Source organism: Bradysia coprophila (genome assembly GCF_014529535.1).
Source record: "Bradysia coprophila strain Holo2 chromosome IV unlocalized genomic scaffold, BU_Bcop_v1 contig_5, whole genome shotgun sequence".
Taxonomy (NCBI): Eukaryota; Metazoa; Arthropoda; class Insecta; order Diptera; family Sciaridae; genus Bradysia; species Bradysia coprophila.
Window position 1 is genome coordinate 1,056,986 of NW_023503374.1, and position 10,076 is coordinate 1,067,061.

Here is a 10,076-nt window from a genome sequence, read left to right on the forward strand (position 1 = left end):
TTTTATTGTAAAAGCATTTGTTTTCCGAATATAGATAACTCTGAACTGGGTTACATATATGAAAATGTGTAACGGTAAAATAAGAAAAACAAATGTTTATTCATCGGGATCGGACGTCTCTGCTTCGATTTCTTCTGCTCGCCGCATTCTATCAGCAAAACTTTCCATTTCCTAAAACATAAAGAATTCTCAGTGAAAAACTCATTACCCGCGTAGTTGAACCATAGAGCTACACTCGAGAGATGGCACGTCTAGTGTAACTCTATGAGTTCAAGAAGTTAACAATTTGTTGAAAGAATCATTCGAACGTGGCATTGCGTACGAGAGCTGGACATAAAGTCAGATTTTGCGTGGAACTACCTTTTTGGAAGTGATGGTTGAACAAAATTCTTCTAGTTTGGCCAAGTACTCTTTGTGAAGACGTTTGTGTTCTTTCCTGATTCGTTTCTTTTCCGCATGGTCCAACTTAATGTAAGTTTTCTTAGCTTTCTTCCTCTTTCCAGTGTACATGTTTTGAAGGTAGTAGTAGTAGGGCCTCCTGTTGTACGATTAGAAGGAAATTGTAGTCAGCCTAATTACAGTAACAACAACAACCATTTACTTACGATGGTACTCTCGTCGGCTCAACAACTTCTTGTTTAATTTTCTTATTCTCAAAATCGATGATGTCTTCATTTTCTTCCTCTCTACGTTTCCGCTTGTGCGCCTTATCTTTCTTCTTTTCCGAAACGTTGCTGCTTATAGATTCGTCATCAGTGACCTGCGATAATGATTTCGATAAGGTAGATTTACGCGGTGTTTGCTCGTCGCATTCGTTTTGGAGAGAATTTCTTTTATTCGGCAAAGAGTCATCGGCTTCCGAATGTTCAGCTGGTTTAGGTGCAGATGCTTTCGATTTTGCAGCTTTGTCCGATGTCTTCGATTTAGTTGAGGTTTTGGATGTTTCCAGAGAAGTGTTGGACGTAGATGTCTGGTGATCGTTATTGGCTGTAGCATCGAATTCCGTTTTTATTGTGAAAACGTCGATTTCTTCTACTGTATTATCAGCCGCAGCCGCTTCGTCGAAATCAGGGCTATCCTGGGTGGCAATCACTTCTATTTGATTAGAAGGAATCGTTGATTCTTCGAAATCAACGCTAGTTTGCAATGCAATTTCTTCATCGTCCTCGATGTCGTCGTCCACATCATCGTCATTTTTCGGGTTGACGATTTTCTCTTTTTTGACTCGTGTTCGTTTCGGTGCTTCCAGTTTATTCAAGTAAGCGGCTTGTTCATCTGGTGGCAATGAGAACAGATAGGTCGCCAGGTCATGCTTGTATTGAATTTTTGCCTTTCTCGACATTTCGATGAAGACATCCTTCTCTTCTTTACTTAAAGAGCGGTACGCTTGAACAGCTGTCTTGAAGTCGACTTTCTGTTCGGTCGACAGTTTTTTTATGAAGAAATTAAATGCGTTCATCGGTTGTTTGGGTTCGCCTTTGAATAAACTGTACTCGTCCTTGCTTAAGATTTTTTCGAAGTCACCGTCCTGTAAATTGAATGGAGAAGAGAACGGAAGCGTTAGAATAAATCTTCATAAATTATGCAATCTGATGATTGAAGAACAAAAACAAAATGGGAAAGGGATAAGTTGCACAATGTTAACACAAAATAATAAGTCAGAGAGGGAGAAGTTCGAGAGTAACTAAATATTGAAAATCTGTGCCTGACGATCGCTTATCGCATTAAGCACACTGATTGGACGTTGACAAAACGACCCTAAGCTTTGATCTGTTTAAATCAATGTGAAATCAGTGTCTAGTCAGGGTCCTATAAATTATTTTTAGTAAACAATTCCGTTTCGCCGTAACCCCGAACTTACTTCGTATGCAGTTATCGCTTTCTGAATCCAAATCAATTTTTCGCTATCATCCAGAGTGTTGTATTGTCGTTTCAGTTTGTCTTTATCGGTTTCCGACTTTTCATTGTGTTTGACGTACAGCATAAATGGTGTCAAATCAGTCCTGAAAACGTTTTACGTCAATTTCAATTTTACTGAAGTTTCACTAATTAGTAGGTACCGTTTCCGTCTGGTGCCTTTTGGACATTGCTGCTTGTATATTAGCGACTGGCGCCTCGATTCTTTCTCGTAAAAGTCTTTACGAGCCGGTGATAATTTCTTGAACCGTTCGGATGCTTCTTTGAAGAAGTTATTTCCATTCAGGTCCAGGTCACCGTTTTTCATCTCCTCGCAAAACAGGGCATACGCAGACTTCGGTTTCTTTACGTCCACCCGTTCTAGATCTACGTCCGACAAAATCTCACCGAGAGTCCTCACATGACGAATCTTCTTTATCAAGAATTGCAAACGCCGTTTGCATTCGTTTACCGATTTTTCGCCGATTTTCACCTGAAACATGGAGAGATAGTTGGTAAATTGTTCGCGTAAATGGATGGATATCAGTCACACACTTGATCCCAATTTAGCAGTTGGATTCGTCGGATGTATGAATAGGTGTCACGCTCCTTCAATTGTGTTTTGATCGATGCCATTAACTTCACGGTCTCGTCTTTGGTCCATTGCTGATCATCTTCATCGGATAGATCTTCTTCGACCTCATCGACGTCAACTCCCTTTTCTTGTTTCAGTTTGAACAAACTCTTATTTAAACGAGCATTTCTTTTACCCGATGCCATACTTCAGTGCCTTTTCGAATGTTCAATTCTAACACAACGCACACTACGACAGAGCAATCCAAAAATGTTTATTTTTGATTGGCTAAAAGTACAATTTTCTTTGTTCTAGGAACTATTTGATATCGGTCCTTAGACGCTCAATTTCAGATTTGGTTTGTTTCAAATGATTTATTTATTTTAATAAATTTCAATAGAACGAAACGTCTTAAAACACTTTGATTAATCGGCATGAAAAAAAAATGTTTTTGGCTCAGTATGTTGGCTATCGTGACGCGTCTTAGTTCGAAAAAAAAAAAGTTCGAACATTTTCGCTGTCATTCGATTGCTGGGCCACGAGGTAGTGACACTTAATAAAGCGCATAAATTTGTAAATCTTCACTTAAACCACGAAATTATTGACATCATTACAATCATCATGTTAAGTTGTCACTCTAGCTTGTTCGAACCTTTTTCCTGTACACCGATTCCCCTTATCGCGTGACGTCATTTGTATGGTTAGACTCAGTTGAATTTATAGCGCATCTTGTAATTCCATGTAAAATTCAGCATAAAAACTGCAGCTTCGGCACCACATATCTAAAATATACTTATTACATGAATGGCTGTGTCGCAATGTACTAACGGTCAATGTTAGGAAGACCTGTTATATGACGTTCGGGAGAGCGAGGACATCGTGACATCTAGTTCTTGATGAGAAACTCTCATTTGGTAATCATATTGATCATGTAAAGAAGCTGATACGACCGTTCATTCCTTTGATATGGAGAAGGGGAAAATACATACCGATTGAGAGAAGGAAGTGGATCTGCGATGCGTATGTTGTTAGTCATTTGATCTACATGCTTCCGCTGTACGGTAATGGACATAAAACTAAGATTGGACAACTTCAACCACGGCAGAGTAAAATAAACCAGGCAGGAGCAGTTCATTTTCGAAACGTCAAATAAGGGACCTAATGCACTGTTATTGTTTAGGTATATGGAATATTTCATCGATATAAAACGGTTCGATGGGTGCTGTAAAACATCATGTATGTTTAACGTAAACTTCCTTCTGAGAAACCGCGTGGAATTGCGATTTTTACTTATTATTATAATTTGACGAAAAACATTCGATTTATAAGTCGATTGACAATACAATTTGTATGGAAAAATTCCTTAAATTTCCTCGTTTTACGTCAACTTAAAACTAAATTAAATTAAATTAAATTAAAATCGCAATCTGCCTTAATGTAAATGAATAGCGCCGATTGGATTGTAATAGTTACTTCTTATAACTCCGAGACTGTCCTATGACTAGTGACTAGTGACACTAGAGAGTAAAAAAAAACTCTTCTTGAAATGCAAGGTGAGGTAAGAGTCGACTAAAATTTCTTTTAAAAAAATAAAAATTCAACACAAGATATTTGTAATATGACATCACATGCATTTCCAACTTTATGACATTTACGTATGTATTATAACGTGTAAATCGTATGTGGAATGAATAACGACGATTGGATTGTAAATTAAACTAAACTTTTTAAAGCTCTGGGGCGATCCACAAAATCTGCATTTTCCAGACTTATCATTATATCTCGTAATTACGTTTCCATATAGTTCGAATATTTTGTACTATCTGTAACAATATGTCCAGACCTACCTGTGACTCTTTCGAGTTACGTACTTTATGAAAAATAAACTCGAGTCGTACCACTAAAGTAATTAGTTTTTTACAACGAACTTTAGAAGTTTCGTTGTTCTTTCGACTGTTAGCAAACCCAGTTTATTGGTATCTTCGAATTAAATTTTCAAAGATTCAAAATTTGAAAGAAATGAAGTTAGTCGAGTTGGATAGGCGCTGGATTTATAAACCAGAGGTTGCTAGTTCAAGCCCAGCTGTGGACATTATGAGCAAAAATGCTTTCACTTCAGATTTTGATGTCTAGTATGTTTCACTAAATAAAAATTAAACTTTGTTGGTTTTACACCAGAGTTCACAGGAACTCATAATTCTTGTATTAGATTAGAAATAGGTATTCTTATGAGTAACTGTAAAAACATTGACTTTTCTATGAATTTTTAGAATTTTTTTTAAATTATTCAAAATATATCGGCGCGCCGCGGCTGAGCCGAGCCGCCAAGAAATATCGTTTTCGGCGCGCCGCCGCCGACACATCTACACTCAGCTAGCCGCCGCCGAGAATTTTTGACCGGCGCACACCTCTAGCCAGAACCGTACCTTCCGATTCCCCAGTCAGAGTGTAAAAGAGCACTGGAAGACTGGGTTAAGCGTAAACACGCAGAACGCTAGGAAGCATATAATGGAGGCGTTCACACGAAATGCTTCTTCCCTAAGCCTAACAAAAAATGGGCCAAAGATTTGCTCAAAATCGCATTAGATTTTGCGGGCATTGCGGGCTGAATCGGCACATGAATAAGTTGAGACTTTCGGACACTCCGAGATGTTCCTGCGATCTAGAAGAAGAAACGGGTGCACACTTGATATGTGATTGCCCCAAATTTTTTCAACCAAGACGCATGATGCTCGGAGACTACGAGGTGGTTCCTTCGGAAATTGCTGCAATAGGACCTGACATCTTAGACTGGTTCCTATCGGCAACAGGAAGGCTGCCATGATTTACATGATGACCGGGAATGGAAACAAAGGATCAACAGATCTATGTTTCGAGATCTTAAATGATCGTCCCAAACTGATAAATCTAAAAAATGCTTCGAGACTATCCTTGTCGGCGTTGCCATTGTTGCCGTTTTACCCAAATTCATTTTTAGCAGCCCTCTTTGTGAGATTTGGTGGTGGTCTACATTATGGACCTTGAGAGGATTACGGCATCAGTTCTCTTTTCTCAAATATACCTATCTTTTCGAAAGATGTCGCTGCAACAAACCCGTTGTCAACTGAACTTTTCAAAATTAATCTTTCACTCAGCGGATTTTAGTCAAATAAATAGCACAGGACTCTGGAAACTGCACAGGACTCTGAATCAGTTTTACAATCGGCTTTTTATCGACCTGGCGAGAAGAGTCTTCGGAAAGAATAATGATGAAACGATAGCAAACGTTTTTTCAAACACTCATCGTCAAGCCGATTAATAAACTGATTACTGTCAGAGTCCTGAGGTGTCATGTGCTTTACCATCGCATTTTATTTAACTAAAATCCGTCGAGTAAAAGATTAATTATTTTTCTGTTGACATAAGCAATGTTGCAGCGACATCTTTCAGTGAAAAATAGCGAATTGTATGGGCCGTATCGGCAGTTCTGTGGAAAGAGTAATCTATCTCCTGTTCCACATTTGGATGTTTACTATCCTATTGACTTGCAGCAAAGACTCAACGAAACATGTTTACAAATTTCTCGAATTTATTATAAATAAACTATTTTAACTTCTTCCATTTTAATAGTAATCAAAAACACTCTTCATTATTCAATTTATTATTTAATTTAAAAATAAAATTAAAAAAAGTCTCTTTCTTCTTTGTCAACAATGCAAAGAATTAATTAGTCGAAAAACACATCGAATGTATTTCAATTTACAGGATAGTGATTGATCTTTTCATTGAATTTTAAATGTTTTCTTTCTTATTAAATGATACCTTTCCAATATTATCTCTCTCTCTCTCTATTCACTCCTCAAACACGATCCGATCATCAGCGATCTCACTAAAACAGCAGCGTACTCATACCACCCATTTCGGACTGTTCTTTTACGAAAATTTCGAAGTATTGATAGATGATTGTAACGGCCAGCAGAATACCGGTTCCACTACCAATTGCGCCCATAAAGTCAGCCAACACAGACAATGCACCGATACACAAACCTCCAAATGCGGCTGCAGTTGGAATGTACCGATTCAGTTCGTGAATCATTGAATTTTCCCGATGTCCTCGCATTACCATGTGTTGTTCCTTCAATTGTTTGGCCACCTGAAATGTTACGTGTAATTGAAACAACAGCTGTATCTGATCGAACTGCCATTTTAACTTACATCTTTAGCTGAGCTTCCCGAAACGTCGATCCATGTTTTTGAGAAGAATGCGCATGATCCGAGCATGAAGATAATGTACAACAAAGCATGGAATGGATCTTGGAGTATGTGTCCGACACTTTCTGGTGGCGAAAGATAGTAACACAGACCACCGATTGGATACGATCGTGCTGGGCCGCCACCTCCGACATCAGCCCACACGCCCAACAAGTTAACCAAAAAGTTGCCGTGGAATTTAACGGCTAACATCTAACAGAAATCCCCAAGAAGTTTAGTTACAGAAAGATCTTTGGTTTTTCTTTGCGATATTTGATTTACCTGAGATATGACGTAGAGATTAGATACTAAAGCTGACTGAAGAATGATTGGAATATTGGATGTGTAGAACAGTTTGATTGGGTAGCTGCTATATTGACCACGATAACGTGCAGATTTAATTGGTAGATCGACACGGAAACCCTGGAAAATGGTAATTTGTACATGATAGCGCCTGTGTAATGTTTCTTCATGCCAGTTATGACTTACTTGGAAGTAAATGACCACTGCGAATACCAGCACAGTTGCCAATAAATTCATAAGATTCGGTAAATTTTGTCGGTAAAACGCTTCCCGTAATCCTCGAACTTTGTCTTGGCGTGTAGCCAACAAATGGAACAATGCAATAACAGCTCCTTCGAACTCAGTACCACGTCCTGTATTAACGGTAGCCGGCGAGAATGCTTTCCATACGATTGTTTCGCAAATGTTCGTCGCAATAAACAATGAGATACCCGACCCCAAACCATAGCCCTTTTGCAGCAATTCATCCAACAACAGCACAATTAAACCGGCCACAAACAATTGAATGATAATAAGCAAACAAACGCCAGCTCCGATCTCAGCCGGATCACCATACATTCCGGTCATAACGTAGACAATAGCTTGGCCCACGGTAATAACCATGCCAAACAGTTTCTGCGCACCGTTGAACAGCGCACGATCTTTCGGCGTGTCACCAACTTCAATGATTTTTGCACCAGCTAACAGTTGCATAATCAGACCGGATGTTACGATTGGCGAAATGCCCAGTTCCATTAACGTTCCTCTGTTTGAAGCGAGAATGACACGGATCCAGTAGAAGGGATCGGCTGAATCGGAACTCATGATGCCGAATAGAGGTATTTGACAACACACCAAGAAAATGAACAATGTTATGGCCGTCCATAATACCTTCTCCCTGAATTGGATCTGTAATTCAATAAAAAAAAGAGGCATTTAACGAAGAGCAATATTTAAAAAGCGCCTGGTAAATGTAGTGCACGGGTACGAGTGTAACACTTCAGAATAAAATTGTTCTAAAGTCGTAAATGAAAGAAGCGATCTTAGGCAATTGCCTAGCGTCAATAGAAAATTGTTTGAATTTGGATTTCTTGAAAAAAATTAAGGGACGTGTCGTTAAGTTTGAACGACAGTTGAGCAGGACTCGTAATAAAAATTATCAAAAATGTGCATGGGTTACATTATTCGCAAATCTGTTAATTTACACCAACGCACTTCACGCAAAAGTGCTTGGAGTGCCAGCTGCCAAGTAGAGTACTGTTTTGAATGAAAATCGTTACGGATTTTTTTACGGTGCCAAAATTCGTTTGATACACCGTTTCAGTACTCTATTTATAGTACTACTCATGCTTGAAGTGCGTTGTCTACACTATTATCAGACTCATCAACTGGCATACACTGTTCGAAAGACTGGAGTCAAAAAGCTGAATGACACGTATACTCATTGTTGGTTGATATTTTGACTTCATTCGGGAGTGATTTAAATCCAAAAGACAAACATTTACTTCTTCTTAGTATTGTTCAGCTCAGAGTTTTGTAGTTTTAAACGGTCGAGGTCAAAATCAGCGATGCTCCACATCAGATTTCGAAAATACCAGAAAATGTAGTTTACATCACTTATCTCTCGATTGAATTCGAACACCGTTGATCAAAATAAATTAACTTTTCACAGAGTCTTTTATGATAAGTAAATTCATCCAGGTTGTAAACTCGGTTGTAAACCGTTTCTGTCGACAAAATAACATTTGCAAAACATTTACACTAAGTTGTGCACATGCTCAAAATTTCGCACTTAGATGATAGGTTCATTTCAGTTTAGTCGTAGACTTTCAAAATAACGTCAACGATAGGGTTGCAATAAGACAGTCAAATTCCAAAAAAGTGTGCTACAAAATTTTCAAACAAGAGGTATGTCACACACGAGATATATATACGATCATCAAGTGTTAGTGCAAATGAATTAAGTGAGTTGGTGTCTTGTTGGAACTTCAAGAAGCATCGGGCAACCCTGCAATTGATTTTGGTAAACTAATATTAGAAAGTCGACCAATTTTTCTTCGATTTATAAATAAAAACTGGGTTCTAGAATGGGATCGAGTGTAGGAACAGAAAGCACGATATTAATGTAACACAAATTCCTACATCGAATCATTGAAGAACTTACGCTTGTGCTTCACTTCGGTATTTGATTGACTCTAAACTAATTATCAATTTAAACTGTTCGCAAGAGCGTAGTTGAGTCAAATGATGTGATTTTTTGAAATAAATAATGCAGATGGATGGGATACACATTTATGGACTGTACTGTCCATTTGGGATTAATCAATGTACTCACCTTTCGTTCTGGTTTTGCAATTTCAGGCAGTATACTGCAAAAGGGTTTAATAACTTCGAGAAATTTAACTGAAATTGACAATAAAAATAGTTTTAGACATTTGGGTAACATGTAACAACAAAATATTGTTCAATTTAACAATTACGTTCGGGAATTAAGAATGGAAAACTTGTATACGTAAGCAATCGGAAATATGACCAACACTGTACACTTGGCCATATAAAATGAGATATTTCGCCCATAAAATCAATTCTAAACGTAACTTTAAACTGGTATTCAAGTAGATATCGAGTACTTACTTCCCATCTTAGTTCCGAAAAATTAGTTACACTAAATAATAGAAAATTTAAGGAATAATTCGCATCTACCCTTTTCACTTCTTTTACAAACGATATCACTTCTTGAAATGTCTTAATGAACTACACAGAGACCGACAACGACAAAAACCAAATGAATGAAAATGAATTCAATGCAGACAACACCAAAAATATGAGACGTGTGTTGGACGTGTCAAACATGTTGGAATATAATTAGATATTTTATTGCTGTCAAGTTGGCTTACATTATTGGTACACTGTGTAGGATACCGCGGTACAATTTTGACCGTCAGTGGCATTTTCTTTCATTTATTTTAACATAGCACTGATCCTAGAATTAACACTGAATGATCATGCATCAAATTTGGGGAGTGCTATACCGTTTAAGATGGTTTGTTTCGTATGTTTTGACTCATAAAGTTTTAAATAATGAGGGACTGAC

The 10,076-nt window shown here is 37.9% G+C and overlaps 2 protein-coding genes across 2 annotated transcripts; both read right to left on the bottom strand.

The window, feature by feature from the left end:
* On the bottom strand, positions 1 to 2,928 carry LOC119071476 (nucleolar transcription factor 1-A-like). The gene is made up of 6 exons (XM_037176325.1): positions 2,452 to 2,928; positions 2,061 to 2,389; positions 1,862 to 2,003; positions 606 to 1,528; positions 361 to 538; positions 1 to 171 (listed from the first exon to the last, which is right to left on the bottom strand). Exons 1-6 carry the CDS (start codon positions 2,674 to 2,676, stop codon positions 97 to 99), a joined length of 1,872 nt encoding a protein of 623 aa, XP_037032220.1. The 5' UTR covers positions 2,677 to 2,928; the 3' UTR covers positions 1 to 96.
* A 3,092-nt stretch (positions 2,929 to 6,020) lies between these two features.
* On the bottom strand, positions 6,021 to 9,774 carry LOC119071486 (protein transport protein Sec61 subunit alpha). The gene is made up of 6 exons (XM_037176337.1): positions 9,617 to 9,774; positions 9,318 to 9,385; positions 7,190 to 7,891; positions 6,983 to 7,123; positions 6,665 to 6,913; positions 6,021 to 6,602 (listed from the first exon to the last, which is right to left on the bottom strand). Exons 1-6 carry the CDS (start codon positions 9,621 to 9,623, stop codon positions 6,339 to 6,341), a joined length of 1,431 nt encoding a protein of 476 aa, XP_037032232.1. The 5' UTR covers positions 9,624 to 9,774; the 3' UTR covers positions 6,021 to 6,338.
* Between the last annotated feature and the right edge of the window lie 302 nt (positions 9,775 to 10,076).

Excerpts from the sequence above, each read along its gene's own strand:
- LOC119071476 (XM_037176325.1), bottom strand. The coding sequence starts at position 2,676 with ATGGCATCGGGTAAAAGAAATGCTCGTTTAAATAAGAGTTTGTTCAAA. Across the intron at positions 2,390-2,451 it reads AACTGCTAAATTGGGATCAA|GTGAAAATCGGCGAAAAATC; the intron begins GTGTGTGACTGA and ends TCCATGTTTCAG. Across the intron at positions 172-360 it reads CAACCATCACTTCCAAAAAG|GAAATGGAAAGTTTTGCTGA; the intron begins GTAGTTCCACGC and ends TTTATGTTTTAG.
- LOC119071486 (XM_037176337.1), bottom strand. Across the intron at positions 7,892-9,317 it reads TTGCAAAACCAGAACGAAAG|ATCCAATTCAGGGAGAAGGT; the intron begins GTGAGTACATTG and ends ATTGAATTACAG. Across the intron at positions 7,124-7,189 it reads CAGTGGTCATTTACTTCCAA|GGTTTCCGTGTCGATCTACC; the intron begins GTAAGTCATAAC and ends ACCATTTTCCAG.